Source organism: Akebia trifoliata, chromosome 2, assembly GCF_017979445.1.
Source record: "Akebia trifoliata isolate Shusen 1 chromosome 2, ASM1797944v1, whole genome shotgun sequence".
Lineage (NCBI taxonomy): Eukaryota > Viridiplantae > Streptophyta > Magnoliopsida > Ranunculales > Lardizabalaceae > Akebia > Akebia trifoliata.
Window position 1 is genome coordinate 311,403 of NC_141376.1, and position 19,020 is coordinate 330,422.

General features: G+C 37.2%; 2 protein-coding genes across 8 annotated transcripts; one reads left to right on the plus strand and one right to left on the minus strand.

The window, feature by feature from the left end:
* Window positions 1-985: 985 nt before the first annotated feature.
* LOC147408503 (mediator of RNA polymerase II transcription subunit) lies at window positions 986-8,106 on the minus strand. 4 transcript variants are annotated; one of them, XM_086418871.1, is made up of 6 exons: window positions 7,939-8,105; window positions 4,533-4,600; window positions 2,831-2,930; window positions 2,247-2,304; window positions 1,806-2,162; window positions 986-1,432 (listed from the first exon to the last, which is right to left on the minus strand). In XM_086418871.1, exons 2-6 carry the CDS (start codon window positions 4,566-4,568, stop codon window positions 1,330-1,332), a joined length of 654 nt encoding a protein of 217 aa, XP_086274997.1. In that variant the 5' UTR covers window positions 4,569-4,600; window positions 7,939-8,105; the 3' UTR covers window positions 986-1,329. The 4 variants fall into 4 exon arrangements, with proteins under 4 accessions (XP_086274997.1, XP_086274982.1, XP_086274990.1 ...); XM_086418856.1 differs by having other exon boundaries at window positions 4,533-4,604; window positions 7,939-8,104; XM_086418864.1 differs by having other exon boundaries at window positions 4,533-4,612; window positions 7,939-8,104.
* Window positions 8,107-9,983: 1,877 nt separating this feature from the next.
* LOC147408504 (protein FAR1-RELATED SEQUENCE 5-like) lies at window positions 9,984-16,713 on the plus strand. Of its 4 annotated transcripts, none has more exons than XR_015170773.1 (3): window positions 9,984-12,401; window positions 14,227-14,292; window positions 16,282-16,419. XR_015170773.1 is itself a non-coding variant. In XM_086418904.1 (3 exons), the coding sequence occupies exons 1-2, from the start codon at window positions 10,245-10,247 to the stop codon at window positions 14,239-14,241; spliced, it is 2,172 nt and encodes a 723-aa protein (XP_086275030.1). In that variant the 5' UTR covers window positions 9,984-10,244; the 3' UTR covers window positions 14,242-14,288; window positions 16,282-16,413. The 4 variants fall into 4 exon arrangements, 3 of the variants coding, with proteins under 3 accessions (XP_086275030.1, XP_086275019.1, XP_086275022.1); XM_086418904.1 differs by having other exon boundaries at window positions 14,227-14,288; window positions 16,282-16,413; XM_086418896.1 differs by lacking the exon at window positions 14,227-14,292 and having other exon boundaries at window positions 9,991-10,131; window positions 10,208-12,401; window positions 16,282-16,713.
* The last annotated feature ends 2,307 nt before the right edge of the window (window positions 16,714-19,020 follow it).

Genomic DNA, 19,020 nt, shown 5'->3' on the forward strand with positions numbered 1-19,020 from the left:
TGTTATGCAATGTGGCGTTCCATTTTGAATGTTTTGAAACAGTAAGTTTATTTTAGAGTTTAGTGCTTTTCATCGTGCGGGCGGGTGAGCCTCCATAAAGGGCCTTAGCACCACAATTATAATAAGTATGACCCTTCTCCCACAGCAAACCATGGTGGGATGAGCGCAGGAGGCATTCTTAAGGAGGTGGAGTTGCTTCACTTTGCATGTTGTGCTACTAACCCCGCTTGCTTCAGAAATTGCTGCAACCTGACGTATTTGAAGGGACTGTGGTGACCACCTTGAGGGTTTGGATTTGGGTCTGCATGGGCGCACTTTTTCTCTCCAGGTAAGCTGGGGTGCTGGACTTGAACCCACGACATCAAATATGTTGAAGAATGAGGGCATGTTGCTTGCACCCAAAGTAAAAAAATATATATATATAGTCATTTTATGTCAATCAGGTGATTACACCACAGTTTATGGGTGACAGGTCTTGTGGGAAACCACTCAACTTCTGTTTTAATCCCTTTCGCAAACTGGAGATCAATCTGCATGAAGGTTACCCTTAATATGTTCTTGGCCAATGAAGGTGACCTAAATCCATTCTCCACTTCACCACGATTGTGCAAGTGACTCTTAACATACATTTGTTCAAGCCCTCCAGGAGCTCTCTGTAAGGCACAAAAGTTGGGCTGGCCAAGCCAATGTCTAGTTGAAAAATCTTTGATTTAAGCCTTAATCTATATTGGTCGAAGAGAAGTTTAACGTCATTCTGAAGTTAGGCCTGCATGGAAGCTTAGAAACCATGTTCCTAAAAAAACGTTCCTCGAGAAGATTTCTCTTGGACAAACCCACAATATACCAGATTTTTTATTTTTTTTCCAAGAACAAATTTTCTATGCTTCCATACAGAGCATTGTTTAAGATTTGAAAGCCAACCTTCACACAGAATGAAGGTTCACCTAATGGAGAACGTATCTCTAATGGTTAAAAAAATGGGGTCTACACATAAAAAAGGAAATAAAATTTCCCAAGAATCCATTACAAACAAAGAAATGCCTTGCACATCATATTCTGGCATCTGCAACTCACCAACCTTGCCTATTGATAAGGTGGTTAGCCATGTCCAAAAGAAAATTCTGGTTTGACAATAAAAAAACTAGTTTACTCATATTCTTAAAAAGTAAGGCTCGATCATTGTCACATTGACCATCTATAAAAGGTTTTGATAGTGAGGACCACTCCAGGAACCTGTTTGTTTCCTCTGTTGAAATAGATTTTGCTCTATCATTTCAAACTTTTGAGGACCGTCTCCATCTACCAAAGCATCTTGCAGATACAAAAATGTTATAAGGTCTTATCGCCACGATCAGACATGAGAGAGGCAGCGGCGGCGGCGGCAGTAGGTACAACCCCAGCTGTAAAATTTGGTTTTGACAAGTGCAGGAGCCTAAAGAATACCTTAAGTTAATAACATCTGGTAAAACAAAAGACACAAAAAAGTTGATATTTTTAAAAAAGAGGAATATCTAGGACAGGATATATACAAATTCAACCACAATCCCAACCTTGCTTGTACTGTAGAGGAGGCCTATGGAGTGCTTAGGGCACACCAACTAATGGGTAACACACCTTGGTGACCTCTACAGCCAATTTTTGAGACAATGGACGATCTTAATCATCTGACCTGTAGACAAATTTTCTTTTTTGGACCCTCCCATGCAGAACGTTAAAGTTCTGCAAATGCAACATGCAAGAAGCAGGTAGGTCTGTGGGCACCTGTCCTAAGAATTCCTCTTCTAAGAGAAGACAGAAAGCCTTACGGTGCAAGATATTCACAAAAAGATGAAACAGAAGCAACGACTTCAGTATAGGTATCAGCAGATGCAGGAGCTGTCACTTCAACCAATTGTATACCAGGTGTCACTGGCACGGCCTCCTCAGTGGCATGAAGCTTCAGCATTTTGTTAACTGAAGTCACGGTAACCTTGATCTGGGCACCCCTTTGGAAATGAAAGGCAAACCCTACCTTCAGAAGTTCATGATCTAACTTATAACCAAGTGCATGGAAGAAGCGAAACACATTCTTGCTTACTTTGCTTTCCACCATGCTCCGAACAGCAACTGAAAGTTGCTCAGCACCGGCACCTCTCACAGCACCCCCAACATGTCGAACAGTCCTGCACATTCCAGATTTCCAAAATTTCCAAGATAATATCTTTGATGAGAACTAATGCAAATACAGTAGAAAGTCGAGGAATTACCAAGTAGGTGTGGGCTGTTCAAGATCGCATAAGAGTCTAACCTCTGAGGATACTGATCCTGGAATAAGAAAAGCTTCTCGTTAACTACGCTATTTAATGATACAGAATCGGCATATAGAACAATGCACAATAAAGCAAGTGAAAAAGACAAATTAAAATTAATCATAAAAACCTATATTCAACCACGCTGGATGGTCCATCATACATACATAGATATACAACACACTGATGCATAGTACACTGCATATAGAGGTATGCATGCATGGATAATTGGATATAGATAAAGAGACAAATGAACCTAAATCCTCTATAATGGCCAGGTACAGATCTTCCCTCAGCCACCTCTATCACAATGAAGTGGCACAAACATAGGTCCATCTTCCCATCTTGTCACATCTATAGAGAATCACATTGACTGGATGTGTGAGCAGTCTGATGGATCTATCAATGCAATCTAGGGACATGTGAACCAGGTGGGGCCATAGATTGGATGGTCCAGATGTAGCAACAAGTATTACAATTCATTATGAGGGTATCATAAGGAAGTCCTATACAGGGGGAAAAAAACATGAGATAATCCTTACCAAGGTTCGGTATACTTTTTAGGCACAACTCATGGATCCTTAGACGCTCCTTGGGAACACCAGAAAGGCCTTGAAGGAGGACCTCTAAGGCCTCAACATGCTGCACGACATCCCTCATAAGTTAAACCCAGAAATAATTTAGAGGTACCTCATCCACACAGAACAGAAGCATAATAAATTATTCAGAAAAAATCTGCTCACACGCGCAATGAAATGACTTCACCCACAACGTCTAGCTTCTAGTTTTACATAATTCATGTAATCAAATCATTACCTACTACAAAATCCATGGTTGGACAATTTTGAAATTTTGCTTAAGCAGAGACAAAGGTTGCATGAAACATTGAAATAATAAATAAATAAAAACAATTATAGATCTTTTTCTTGAAATAAAAAAATTTTAATTTAAATAATTTTCAAAGGAAATTTTTTCTAAGCTTCCATACAAGGCCTTAGATCTGGTTGGATGGATTAAAAGCAAAGACCAGAGAGTCTTCTGAGAAACAAAAAGATTACAGAAAAGGCTGCACTTCCAAGCATTAGGAAAAAGTGTAGTTCTGATTTCATCCCTGGTAGGTGGTTACCCATTACCTTCTGATGCTGACAAGCTTTCTGCATCTACCTCAGGATTCAAATGTCCTAGATCTCTGTAGCACTTCCAAGCCATGGGCTTATTCAAACTCAAGAATGATGGAACCCTCGATGGAAACTCACCAAAAAAAAAAGTGTACCAATAGTCTTTGGCCACTCTTTGAAATCGATTTTAATAAGTTGAGTGAGATCCTTCCTCACTAGTATTGGTCCACTCATTTTGTATTGAGGGGGGTTCACCCTCTTGTTTCATTTTTTTTTTTTCTCCGATAAAAAATGAACTGAGAGAGAATTGTTATATGTCCTATAAGCAAAAGGAGATTATGTCTCCTTTTCATAGACATAGCAACAGGCTTCAGTAGTCGAAAAATAGCTAATAGAGTAAATATAGAATGAAAAGAAATCAAAGAATAAGTTGAGTAAAATAGTTAAAATCCACTCTAACCTTAAAGCTAAACAAAGACAGAAGTGAGGGTAAACACTAATAAAATGTTGTCCACAAATATATAAACGCATAACACCTCCTAATCAACTCAAGGAGGTTTTGTTTCCCATACATGAGAGAGTAAAAAATTTTGCAAGAAAGCAAGAAAAGGCAATATGTAGTTTTCCTACATGGTTTGTACTTGTTAATAAATTTTCTAAAAAGATAACAAACCACAGCTTGCCATCTGTCCAAAGTCAAGGAGGTTTTGATTTTCATAAGTGTGGGACTAAAAATTTCAAAAGAAAAACCTATGGAAAGTTTTTCTAAACAACAATAGATAGTTGGATAAATGTGCACCTAAATTTTATCAATCAACACTTACAGTCACATATAGTGATTCTACGTCAATTAAACATGTCTGACACTACCTTCCATTAACTACTTCATAAAACGCATGTTTCAGTTTTTATGTCTCCAGGTACTTCTTGAATACCACCTGTTAAATCATTCTCAAATATTTTCTCTTATCCAAACTTCTAACACACATAAGCATGCATCAATATTACAAAAGCTCTCCAAGTGACTCACTTGGGAAGATAATATATGTTATAGATCATGCCCAAAATAAATAAACAAACAAACAAGAGAGACAGAGAAAGGAGGAGGAGGAGGAGGAAAGCTTACCAGTGTTTCTATAATTCCTTCAACAACGCACTCCATGTAGATTACAGTTCGTCACAACTCCTCCACACCTACCTAGCAACCTAGATCAATTAATTATTCTTTTTAAGTACAAACGTTAATAATCAGGGAAATGTATTTTCCAGATGTATCTAATTTCTTCTGGGTTGAACAAGTAGAGACTTTATTAGGTGTTTCTGAAAATTAATTTGATTTTCTACAGTACACTACAGATAAAGGCTCATCTAGAATATATATATATATATATATATATAAGAAATAGCGACGAAGCTCACCTGCTATGGCTTATCGATCGATACTATGAAATGCGCTTGAAAGAGAGAGAGAGAGAGAACGCTTTAACGGCGTTTCGTGACAAGAATTTGAGAAAAGTAGGAGGAAGGAACGTTGACCATATCCGTCGATGTATACTATACTATGTATATAATCTTCTATTATATGCCAAACCCAATCTGTAGCTACGGAGCATCTGTTACTATTAAGTCGGTAGAGATCACAAGTGACAAACACATCAGTGGCCACTGGTTGGTGGTTTCTGTGGAGATTTGGTGCGTATCGCCCTCACTCCATGCGCATGGAGTGTCATTTTAACTATAAGATGATATTGTTAGGTTAGGAGTTTCTTCTGTTTCTGCCTGGGAGACTGCTCACTTTTTCACTGATTCTATGAGCCATAAAGGACTGACGGAGAGGTCTTGACTAGCACTTTCGGGATATGGTTGTAACACTCCCAGGCTTGTTTCAGAAGGCCAATTGTCTCTGTCAGATGTTTATCAAATACTACATCCTCCAAAACCATGCCCAATTTGGGTTCATCTCCTGACTTTCCCCTCCCGTCCCTAAAATCAAATCTATAACTCCCATTTTGGCCTTTCTTCCTGCCGTAAGAAGGTGCATAAGCTCCATTGGATGTCTTGAGAGCCTATTCTTGTTGCAAGGAAGCCGTGTCTTCCACAATAAATGGCCCGAGCTCAATTTCCCTAGTGTTTGTATCGACACCAAGATCCAATTGATCACGGGACATCTTCATGAACTTTCCATGGTGATTCATGAATCGTGAACCATTATTATTTTGACTAAACTCTTCATCCTCAAGTAATGTCTCAATATTACTAACCGTCTCCATGGAATTCTCTTCCACCAATCCTTGAATTACTCTCATTTTTCCAGCTTCATCACCTAATATTTTAGTTCCATGTTGGTTCAAATTTGGATTATTAGAAGCCTCTAGCAAAGAAGAGATCACTTTCGTATTTTCCACGTTATCATCAAACACTTGATTTAATACCATTTTGTGTTCAACTCTGTCAACTAAACTACTACCATTGATTTGATTATTCACAACTTCTGTATTCAATGGCTCCATTACTTCTCGTTTCACTTTATTAGGTTTTCCCACAATTGAGTTTTCTTGAAACAATCCCCCAAAAAATTGGAAAAAATTAAAATTGTTTGTACCCGGCTCTCTTTTTCTCCTGCTCGACTTCTGATTCAAAATTTTCCCAACTTCTCGATCCTCAGCCGAATCCCCCACACGACTAGAAGAACTTATTTCATTAATTGAAGTTTCCATGAGATTCTTCGCATCTAAGATATCTAAGCTAATAGATTTGATAACATTACGATAATTTTCTAGTTCACTAACTTGGATTCGATTCAAACCCAAAGCTCCTTTCAAGATATAGATGAGCCAACTTCTCATGGCCTTCTTTAAAGATATGCCACTTACAAAAACGATGATGTGTATCTGGGCATACCTGTGTGATGGCAGACCGTATCACCCTATCAAAATCAGTAATGATTGAGATAGAAGGGCAACCTAACATTGTCATAAGCCATGTCATAAATAGCCAAATGAACGATGCTTCAGATTCATTCACAAGGAATGCACAACCTAACAACACAGGATGTCCATGATGGTTCACGCCAATGAAGAGAGCAAAGGTTAACCTATATCGATTTGACCTGTAGGATGTTATCTAAGCAGTTGCACCGGGTAAATCGGAAGTGTGAAGTGTATCAAGCAAACCTACTGACAGTCTTGAAAGACATTGAGGAACAATAGACTTATGATCATGTGAGTTGGATCACTCCCAACTATTGTCCCCTTTATTTGAGGGATGGGGAATCGGTTGACCATATTTTAATTCACTCCTCTTTTTCTCATGATATTTAATTTCTTTTCTTTGGGCTTTTCCGTATTAATTGGGTCTTACCTCGGAAGTTCTTGTTATTGTTAGTAGAGTGGGTCAATAATGCTTTCTCCTCCAGAAAAAGATACCTCTGGGCTATGCTTCCATCGGCTATTGTTTGAGGGTTGTGGAATGAAAGAAATAACAGGGTGTTCATGGTGTTTTCTTGGAGATCTTGGGCTTTCAGTACCTTTGGTCAAATCTGAACATAGAGTTTGCGGGAACTACTTTTGATGACTTTGTTTTTAGATGGAATTTCTTACGTTATCATTGATGTTTTGAAAATCTTTTGCTCGTTTTTGCTTTTCTTTGAAGGGCTACCTCAGCCTTCTCTCCTTGTATTTTGTTCCTCTCCTTTCTTCAATATATTTTATACTTATCAAAAAAGAAAAAAGTTCAAAACATAAAGCTTGGTATGAAAGATTGAGCTCTGAAGGCTTATCTTTTACTCACTTGTATTTACAAGTTAATTAAGCTTTTTGTTCATCTTGGACTAGAATAATTTAGATAGCAACTATGGCATTCACTCTTCAGATGTGTACTCTTTCTAATTTGAAGTCGTAACTCCTTTGTAGTCTTTGAAAAGATAGGTGTCTGCATGCCTTGAAAGGGACCATAATTTATGGTATGTACATTTATAGATGGATATATGCAATAGCAAATTTGGGTGTGTAAGTTTTAACAAACATTGCGTGGGAAATCAATTTGGTAAGACATTTGCCTCATCAGATATCTTTTGACTCGTAAAAATGGACGATGGATTTGCAGATTGCCACCGTTCATTTGAGTTTGGACTTGACCATGTAAAGGTTCTATCTGCTTCATTTTCTATTTGTCCATCTTGGTATTGTCCAGCTAGAAAGACTTGGACTTGGCGGCCTCTACTGACTCGAATTCTATCCCCACATATGGTTCAAGATTAGTGTCACCCTCAGGAAAGTATAATTCCCTACCACCATCACCACCAGAACTCTCGAACATCTCGTCGTCATCGATGGGATGCTCAATGTCCACAGCGTCGTCTTCCAACCCCATATCAAATTCGATCACCTCGTTTTCCATGTTCAATGGTTCAAACTCCATCGATGAATAACTAAATATTTTTCCCTCTTTGTTTTTAGTAATCGAATAAAAGCACACAATCAAATATAAGACATTATATTTATTTAAATCAAGAAAGAAAGAGAAGAACAAACCATAGATCTATCAACACCACAGAGAAATCCTGCGGACACACTCCACCATATTTTCTGCAACCCAACCTTCAAACTTCAACTTTTCGGGCTCTGTTACAGTACATCACGAACTCACACAGAGAGAGAGAGAGAGAGAGAACGGTGGGAATGTGGTATTAGGGCAATGATCCAGTATTTGACCAAACCAAAGGTTAAGTCTTCTATCACCGTACATGAAGATCTGACGGTTAAAAGAAATTAGGATAATTATTATGGAAAGATTTATACTTATTTTCTTCGCTTCACTCTGTGTGTTGGTTATTAATTAGAAGGGTATTTTAGGAAGACCGTCCCTAGCACTCCCGAAATCTTATCAGTTCTTTATAGCACACCATCTCATTATCTAAAAGAATGCTTCCTATGATACTTCTTGACATGAAAGTGTTTGGGAATCATAAATTCTTTTCATCGATGTACAAGTGGAAAAACATCTATGATTTCTAACTACTTTCACATCAAAAAGTATCATATGAGGTTTTAGCTCGAGGTCACTCCAAAACCTCTTTCTCTCTCATATGAATATAAGGATTGACCTAACATTTTGAATTAACTAGTGGAATAGTTTTTGCAATAACAATTTCTCTAATTGGTGATTTTAAGTATGACTTTCTTTTGGGGTGGGTGTAAACATATTGCTCACTCATAGACTTGAGTACGTTGTTTCGATATTTATTGACTCTCGTACAAATAAAATATTGATCCACCTAAAATCTAGATAAGTGACTCGACTAAATGGAGAGGAAAAGGTGTTAGATATGATATCATTATTCATGGATTTTACCAATTGAGATGATTTTCACTTGCTTCTTGTTCTCATTATCACCATCAACATCCTATGTGATTGCTTAAATATATACATTTAAAACTGAAGTGAGGTATAGGTTTAACTAACTTTGGCAATGCCACGTGTTAAACACACACCCTAACCTAATTACCAATAAGACTAATGATTTTTTGATGACTCCTTTGACATACACCCCCATCACAGAACCGTAGATCATTTGCCACAAGATGCATGCGTAGAATCATAAATCTTTTATTGTGTATCCCAAGACAAATGATCTATGATTCTTTGATGTGTACTTACAAAACATTGCAACGTCTTGATTACTACAAAATGGGCATGTAACAGCCATTATTTCTATTATATACAATTGTTTTACACCATAAATTAGTTAACTCTAAACCAACCAAATACATTTATTTGCAATCCTAACAGTTCCATAAATACAATTTGATGAGTCAAGATTGATGTCAATTGTATCAAGGATCTCACGTCTATTGTGTAATTGGAGCCAAAATTTATTTATTTATTTATTTATTGATTCTTCTCGTGGTGGACTCCTACACAAAATAATAACTTAAAAAAGAATTTTAGATCTCAATATCAAGAAGATTCACAATTATCAAATTTGGATGTTCAAATATAATAATTATAAATCACCAATCAAATTATTTTTTTAAAGCGTGAAGTCTACCATAAATGAGCAATATGTTTACACTCACACCAAAAAAAAGTCATACTTAAAATCACCAATCAGAGAGATTGTTATTGCAAAAATTATTCCACAAGTTAACTTAAAATGTTATGTCAATCCTTATATAAGAGAGAGAGAGAGAGGTAGCGCAGTGACCTCAAGCTAGAATCTAATATGACACTTTTTGATGTGAAAGTAGTTAGAAACATAGATGCTTTTTTACTGATGAAAAGAATTTACACTTTCATGTCAAGCATTGCACTAAGAAGTATTCTCTTAGATAATGAGATGGTGTGCTATAAAGAACTGATAAGATTTCGGGAGTGCTAGGGACGGTCTTCCTAAAATACCCTTCTAAGTAGTAACCAACACACACAGCGAAGCGAAGAAAATAAGTATAAATTTTTCCACAATAATTATCCTAATTTCTTTTAACCGTCAGATCTTCATGTAATCCACGGTGAAAGAAGACTCAACCTTTGGTTTCGTCAAATACTGGATCATTGCCCTAAATTCCACATTCCCACCGTTCTCTCTCTCTCTCTCTCTCTCTCTCTCTCTGTTAGTTCGTGATATACTGTAACAGAGCCCGAAAAGTTGAAGTTTTAAGGTTGGGTTGCAGAAAATATGGTGGAGTGTGTCCGCAGGATTTCTCTGTGGTGTTGATAGATCTATGGTTAGTTCTTCTCTTTCTTTCTTGATTTAAATAAATATAATGTCTTATATTTGATTGTGTGCTTTTATTCGATTAGTAAAAAAAAAGAGGGAAAAATATTTAGTTATTCATCGATGGAGTTTGAACCATTGAACATGGAAAACGAGGTGATCGAATTTGATATGGGGTTGGAAGATGACGCTGTGGACATTGAGCATCCCGTCGATGATGACGAGATGTTCGAGAGTTCTGGTGGTGCTGGTAGGGAATTATACTTTCCTGAGGGTGACACCAATCTTGAACCATATGTGGGGATGGAATTCGAGTCAGAAGAGGCCGCCAAGTCTTTCTACAACTCTTATGCTCGCCGTGTCGGGTTCAGTACTCGTGTCAGCATGTCCCGTCGTTCAAGGCGGGATGGTGCTATCGTACAAAGATCATTTGTGTGTGCCAAGGAAGGCTTTCGCGTCGAGAGAGAAAAGCCCGAGAGTGATGGTAAGGTCAAGCGGCCTCGCGCTGTTACTAGAGTAGGTTGTCGAGCCATGTTAGCAGTAAAGATACAAGATTCTGGGAAATGGGTTGTGACTGGATTCGAAAGAGAACATAATCATGAGTTGGTTCCCCCGGATAAGGTGCACTGTCTCCGATCTCACAGGCATGTATCGGGTAGTGCAAAGTCGTTGATTGATACCTTGCAAGGGGCTGGGATTGGTCCTAGTGGGATTATGTCCGTTTTGATTAAAGAATATGGTGGAATTAGCAATGTTGGATTCACTGAGCGAGATTGTAGAAATTACATGAGGAGTAGCCGTCAAAAGACCCTTGGAGGAGACACCCAACTCCTTTTGGACTATTTGAGGCATATGCATGCCGAGAACCCTGCATTCTTCTATGCTGTGCAGGGTGATGAGGATCAGTGTATGAGCAATATCTTCTGGGCTGATCCGAAGGCCAGGATGAATTACACTTACTTTGGAGACACAGTTACATTCGATGCGACCTACAGGTCAAATCGATATAGGCTACCCTTTGCTCCCTTCACTGGCGTGAATCATCATGGACAGCCTGTGTTATTTGGTTGTGCGTTCCTTGTGAATGAATCCGAAGCATCATTCATTTGGCTATTTAAGACATGGCTTATGGCAATGTCAGGTCGCCCTCCTGTCTCAATCACTACTGATCACGATAGGGTGATACGGTCTGCCATCACACAGGTATTCCCAGATACACGTCATCGTTTCTGTAAGTGGCATATCTTTAAAGAAGGCCAGGAGAAGTTGGCTCATCTGTATCTTGAATATCCAAATTTCGAAGCAGAGTTCCATAAATGCGTAAATCTGACTGAGTCAATTGAGGAATTTGAATCATGTTGGTTGTCCCTCATTGATGGGTATGACCTCAGGGAGCACGAATGGCTTCAATCAATATATGTCGCTCGCAGGCAGTGGGTACCGGTGTACCTCCGGGATACATTCTTCGCAGAAATGTCCATAACCCAACAGAGTGATAGTATGAACTCTTACTTTGATGGGTATGTGAATGCATCGACCACTCTGCATCTATTTGTTAAGCAGTATGAAAAGGCTCTGGAGAGTCGGTATGAAAAAGAGGTGAAAGCGGATTTTGAAACGATGAACACAACCCCAGTTTTGAAGACCCCATCACCCATGGAAAAACAAGCAGCTGATCTTTACACAAGAAAGTTATTTATGAAATTTCAAGAGGAGTTGGTCGAGACTCTTACTTTCATGGCAACCAAAGTTGAGGATGATGGGCCAATAACCACATATCGTGTAGCCAAATTCGGGGATGATCATAGAGCTTACATAGTTAAATTCAATGTTATCGAGATGAAAGCAACATGTAGCTGCCAGATGTTTGAGTTCTCAGGCCTTCTTTGTAGACATGTATTGACAGTCTTTAGAGTGACAAATGTTCTTACCCTCCCATCCCCATACATTTTGAAACGGTGGACAAGAAATGCGAAGAGTGGGGTTGTATTGGAAGAACGTCCCAGCGATCTGATGAATAGTTATCGAGAATCTCAAACTGTGCGATACAATAGTTTGCGACATGAAGCCCTTAAGTACGTAGATGAAGGAGCAAAAAATATAGATATTTACAATGTGGCAATGGATGGTCTACAAGATGCTGCAAAAAAAGTTTCTCTTGCAAAGAAGAATGGTGGGAGGCTCCCTATCGTCAATGGAACTAGCCGAGAAGGCACTGTTACTGGCGGAATTTATAGCTGTGAAAATCATCAGTGGGGTTTGGGTCAACCTCAATCTGTGGTCAGTTCCGTTCTTTTACTGCAGTTTTAGAATGATTACTTGTATTTCATTCTGCAAATTATCGTTCAATATTTCTAATTTTTTTTTCTTTTGATAAGTAGATGGTACATCAATATTTCTTACTGACTCTTGTTCTTTTATCTGTTTCTATTCCTTCAAATTTCATTTCTAGATTTTTTTTCCCTTCATTTTTATCTGTTTTCTAAATTTTATTGAGAAATGGATTCTGCGGCTTTTGTTAAAAATATGTTGTCTGTTATGTGGGTGGTTCTTCTATAATCCGCAGTATATGACCTTTGCTTTTGAATGGCAAAACATGATCCTTATATGTCTTGTTTTCTATTGAATGAAAAAAAAAATCCCTATATAATGACATGCATAAAATATCCTATGTAAATTGGCTGTTTTAGTGTTGCGATCTGATTGTTAAAGAGGAAATGTTAGGGTGAGGTTCTGTGAGCCATTTTCTGTCTTCTTTACCACTGAACATAGATGCAAACATTTCCAAACAGAAAAAGGACAATTACTTCCAAATGTATTTGCTATGTTGCTGGTTGGGTGGAATCTACTTAATCTGTTGCAGATGGGGTGGCATCCACTTGATTTGTTAAATGAGACTTAGGATCCACTTGATCTGTTGGAAAGATGGAATTTGCTTGATCTTATGTTAATTTCATTACTTCCATATTAGAAGTAAGAGATTCATGAACTCATTAAATATCTTGACTTTTATACTTGATGCTGTGGCTGGAAGGTTTTCCTCCCTTACATGTCTGTTTTTCCATTCCTTTCAGAGATCTGGATATGAACTTGTTGAGATTTATGATTAGAAATCGAAGAAAACAAGAAAAATGTTGAATGAACTAGAAAGAAGGAAAAAAGAGAAGACTTGACACTTGGCCAGGCCTTAATGTTTGTGATTTAGAGGGTTCCTTAGGTGGAATGCTGGCACACCTTTGTAATTTTACAATGAGGGTTGTGAAACAAATTGTTCTAGGCAAACCCAGTATGTCAACATGCTTGTACATTTAATTTTGCATATTATTGACATTTGGAAGGGGAGTTTAGATGGTTACTTCTATTTCGTGTGCATGTGTGTGTGTGATGATCTAGGGTTTCCCAACCCCCTTTGGAAGTAGGAATAGTCCCTCTAGATATGCCCAGGCCCCACAAAATGGCATATCAGGTAAAATCAACCGGGAGGTGAGGTGGGACTCAATCTCTCATCTTCACAGACTTATTTTTGGACGCATGGCTTGCACTGATGTTCTTTTAACAGTCGTTTTTATAGATATTATTAAAGTGAAAACTGATTCTAATTTAGGTGTTAAGATGTCATGTCAGGGTGTATTTCTGTGTCAATATGTGTCCGACTAGCAAAATTCTAAAAGTTTTACGTCCTTTTTACATAGGTCCACATGAGGCAAGTTTTAGCTTAATAGCATCATCACGTGCAAAAATAAAGCATGTTTCACACATATGGGCCCAGTCACATATTCATATTTTTCATATAAGGAAAAAAGTTAAAGAAACCTACCTATGGTTGATGATCACCTTATTTTTTAGCAGCTGAGTGCATATTTTATTTCTTTTCTTTCCATGATAAGAAGGAGCTTTTATCCATAAAGAAAGAAGGAACTTAGATTTTAGGAATTGTTTGATCCATGCTCTTATCATGTTCTGTGTCCTCTATTTATTTTTTTCCTTTCTTTCCATGATAAGAAGGAGCTTTTATCCATAAAGAAAGAAGGAGCTTAGATTTTTAGGAATTGTTTGATCCAGGCTCTTATCATATTCCATGTCTTCTATTTTACTCTCTCTACAGCTCTTATCGGAGTAGCTTATGGAGGAGAGTTGTGCAAGCTAAATATGGGAGAAGGATTTTAGGTGGGTAAGTGGTGATGCTCATTCTTCTTTTGATTGTTTGGGTTTGGAAAGCTATCCTCATTTTCCTCCCCATCTTTTTTAAAAGGGTTGTTTTTATAGTTAGGGGAGAGGGATTAGAGTTAGGTTCTGGGAAGATTTCTCGTGTGGCATATCATCCCCAAATGAAAACTATCCTTGTTCAGCTTCTTCAGAAAAATCAGCGCCCATTAATAGTTTCACGGCATGAGATGTTTCGGTAGTGTCATGGGATTTGGGCTTCTGGAGAGCATTCAATGATTGAAAGTTGAATTGCTTGCTAGCCTCACTAGTTGCTTATCCTGCGCTCCCATTGATCATGAGGATGATGATCTTTGGCTTTGGGAAGGAAGCATGGACATGGTTTTCTTAGTTAAATCCTCTGTTTTTTTGGGAGTTCATAAAATTTCATGCTCTATATACACGTGGCACCCAATGGTGTATTTGGGCGCCACGTTGACATGTCTATAGAGATAGATGGTCCTTCAGTCCTTATAACCCCATTTCATATATGTATTGTGCATGATTTATTATCTGGGTGGGAAAGGATCCTTCTTGGAATCTTGGATTCAGGAGAAATTTGAATGATTAAGATATTGATTTTTTTTCTTGTATCCTCACTTGAATCTTTGGATCTCTCAACATTCCTTCATCAATTGTTAGAAGACTTTGGGTATGGGACTGAAACAATAATTTCATGGTTCATCTTATCCTGCTCTCGTTTTTTGGGGGTTCTAGGATTCTCTCTAAGGCTGCTTCTCTGTTTGGACTATATTATCCTTGGATGAATCCTTATGGTTAGGAAGACTAAAAGGGTAATATATGAAACATTTCTTCATTGTTCTGCTCTGGAGTTTCTTATTTTGGTCAGTTTAGTGTAAGTTGATTGATGACCAATTATGCCATAGAGGTTTGCTCTCCGATAGGATGGCTGCTTTGGAAGTTGCTCTTGTTTGATTTTGTTGGGAATTTGGAAGGAACAAAACCGGAAAATGTTTGGAGGGAATAAAGAAAATATTCAGGATATTATTCTTTCCATTAAGGCCTTGATGTTCAAGTGGCATTTTCCATTAAGGCCATTTTTTTCTTTTATTAGGATTTGGATTTTATATGGGATTTCTTGGTTTGGGAGGGGGAGAGGGGCATTAACTTTTGATTTTTGAGTATCTTTCTTGTGTTCCCCCTGGCAGGTCATCTGACATCTTAGGTTTTACTTTGCATTGTGTTTCTCTTTTCCAATGAAATCCTATTACTTCCAAAAATAAAGATCGTCTAATGATCAGTGGATATCTATTATATTGGACTTTTATGATTCAGTGTATGATACTACGATCAGTGGATATCTATTATATTGGACTTTTATGATTCAGTGTATGATACTACTGTTTTGGATCATCGATCCATGATCCATGGTGTATCACATACTTCATCCAATTCACATATATATATGGGATTGACAAATCAGATTGAGATCCCATACTTTTCATCGAAGGATGGTGTGAAGAATGAGAATTCATCCACCCAGTTATTCCTAGTTTTAACATAGCCACTCCAATATCTAGAACACTATGGTTTCTAGACAGTTCTGCGCTTGGGAGGACCTTTTTTTGTTAATATAGAATTGCTACATGCCTGTTGGTTACAATCACGATAGCTTTGATAATCTCGAGTGATCATTTTCTACAATTCGGTGACTAGTATTATTCCTCTTGTTTCGATTTCTATCTGCTGAAACTGCCCTTATTGTCTCATGTTGGTTTGGTTGATTAATATTTTGTGTGGACAATTGTCCACACAAATGCATCGGATAATCTTTATATGTATCATGATCATCATCAAAGCCTTATCCCCAAAATTTGGGGTCTGCTGAGGGAATCCTTTTCCTTCATTCAATTCTGTCTAAAGGGATCTATCGATTTATTATCTGGCTTGTTTTATCTGTATGACTAACAGTTCATATTTACCATTTTTTATGTAGGATGAGAAAGACAAGAAAATTCATGAATTATCTAGGCAGTTGGACCGGGCAAATCGGAAGTGTGAAGTGTATCGAGCAAACCTGCTGACAGTCTTGAAAGACATTGAGGAACAGAAACTACAACTATCTGTGAAAGTTCAAAACATAAAGCTTGGTATGAAAGATTGAGCTCCAAAGGCTTACCTTCTACTCACTTGTATTTACAAGTTAAACTAAGCTTTTTGTTCATCTTGGACTAGAATAGTTTAGATAGTGACAACTATGGTATTCACTCTTCAGATGTGTACTATTTCTAATTTTTAGTCGTAACTCCTTTGTAGTCTTTCAAAAGATAGGCATCTGGCATGCCTTGAAAGGGACCATAATTTATGGTATGTACATTTATAGATAGATATATGCAATAGCAAATTTGGGCGTGTAAGTTTTAACTAACATTGCGTGGGAGATCAATTTGGTAACACATTTGCTTCATCAGATATTTTTTGACTCAGTAAAAATGGATGATGGATTTGCAGGTTGCCACCGTTCATTTGAGTTTGGACTTGACCATGTAGAGGCTCTATCTGCTTCATTTTCTATTTGCCTCATTTATTATTGATTGATGAGCTGTGTGTGTAATGTGAGAGGGGTCTTGAGTTACCTTGTTATCGACTTTTACAGGGCAATACCCCATATTTGTAGGTTGCAGTTCTCCCCATGTTATTTTCCAAACAAAATATATATTTGTGTTACACAATAAATATCATCTTGCTTGAATACGACGTGCCACTGACCATGGTTTTCAAACTAGGTTTTTCGTCTTGTCTTAATGCCTACTGAGGCCAAGATGATTTGGATGATTCAAACCCCAATCTGATTGGTGCTTGAAGAGCCATTCTTGTTTAAATACGTCGATGGGACATAGCATTGCTGAGATGTTTTTATGCTCAAATCGACTTAACTCATTTCAATGATCTCCAGAAGCTCCCAAAAACTCTTTTATAAGCAACAATCTCGAGCCATGCTACATGGCTGGACTTAAACCAAGCATAATGACCCTTAAGGGTTGGTGGAGCCTGTTATAAAAGCCCAATTAAACGTGCATGGCTTCCCTAGATGCCCAGCTCAGGCAAGCGCTCCCCATGACCTAGACACAGGCCCTCATGTACATGCCCATTGTGGCACTGGACTTCAGTAGAAATCCGATACAGTTGGCGAGAAAAGAAATTTACATGACTAATAAGAACACTAAAAGTTATGACTCTACCCTTTCTTCTTTTCAGACTTAGGTGCTGTTTGTTAAACTGAAAAAAATAAGTGCTGAATGGCATTAAGCGCTGAAACTTATAAGCGTTGAATTTAAGTGCTGAAAAAGTTGTTTGTTTAGATGTTGAATCATATATGTTACACATTGTTGAAGCTGGTAAATTGTCTTTGTTACCCTTACAATCATATTATACATTATTTGCATATTTCAAATGCCTATTTCTTATCAAACACAATAAAATATATTATTTCTTATAAAATCAAAATATAATTCATTTTTAAATAATAAATAATACTCAAATCTTCAATTTATAAATAATAATTTATATTTATAAAAGCCCACAAATTTCAAATTAAAAATAATAGTGTCATACAAGTCACCCAAATTTGATATCAACATTAAAATAACTTAATTTTAGATGAATAATTTTCGATAGAAATAAAGGATGTGTAATTATAAAAGCACCTTATGAATTAATAAAGACAACCCACACCATAGCCAATTTTTTGTTTTTGTTTTATATGGGTTAAAGTTTTTGGAATGAGCACATTTTTAGTGAGAATAATCTAGAGATCATCCTCACAAAAAATCAGTCCATTTTAAAACTTCTAACTCGTCAAAAATATATATGTATATTTTTTTAAAAGGATGATTTACAATTCTTGAACTTGTTTTGATAGGGTTAGAAGTTTCAGGATGTGTTGATTTTTAGTGAGGATGATCTCCTCATTGTAGAGATCATCTTCATCAAAAATCAACTTATTACAAAACTTTTAACCTATATAAGACAAAATAATTTAGCCATGATGTAGGTTTATTCATTTGTGGGGTGCTAATATGCTAATGAGGAGATCATCCTCACCAAAAATCAACTCATTCCAAAAAATTTAACTCATATAAGACAAAATAATTTAGCCATGGTGTGGATTTATTAATTTGCGAGGTGCTTATATACTTATCCATGGGATATAAGAGGTAATATCATTTTAAAAATAAGGGCATACTTGTCCATGCTCAAAAAACGAAGGGCATACTTGTCCGTGTCGAAAAAAGCAAAGTGTTTATCGCTTCAGCACTTTTTTTCAACATCAAAATAGTGCTGAATTTTTTTCACTTATTTTCAACAAGAAGCGCTGAAAATATAAAGTAAACAAACGCGTTATTTTGACAAAAAGTGCTGAATTTAATTTTTTTCAACAATAAGCACTGAAAAATAACGCAAACAAACACTGCCTTAGTTTTTCTACTGTTAAACCAAACAAGATGGAAAGAAATCGAATTTCTTTTCTTCTCCCTTCATTTCTCTCAATCCAAACAAAGGGTTAAAGTGAATGATCCAATCTTTGGGGTAAAGTGTTGATGATCATGATGATGGCTCACTCTTTCAATTGAGAGTAGCTATTGCCACCCCAAAATTAAATAGCACCACACCGATTATGCCAAATTCTTTAGAGGTTTATGTATAAGGCAAACTTCTCTTTTATAATAGTTAA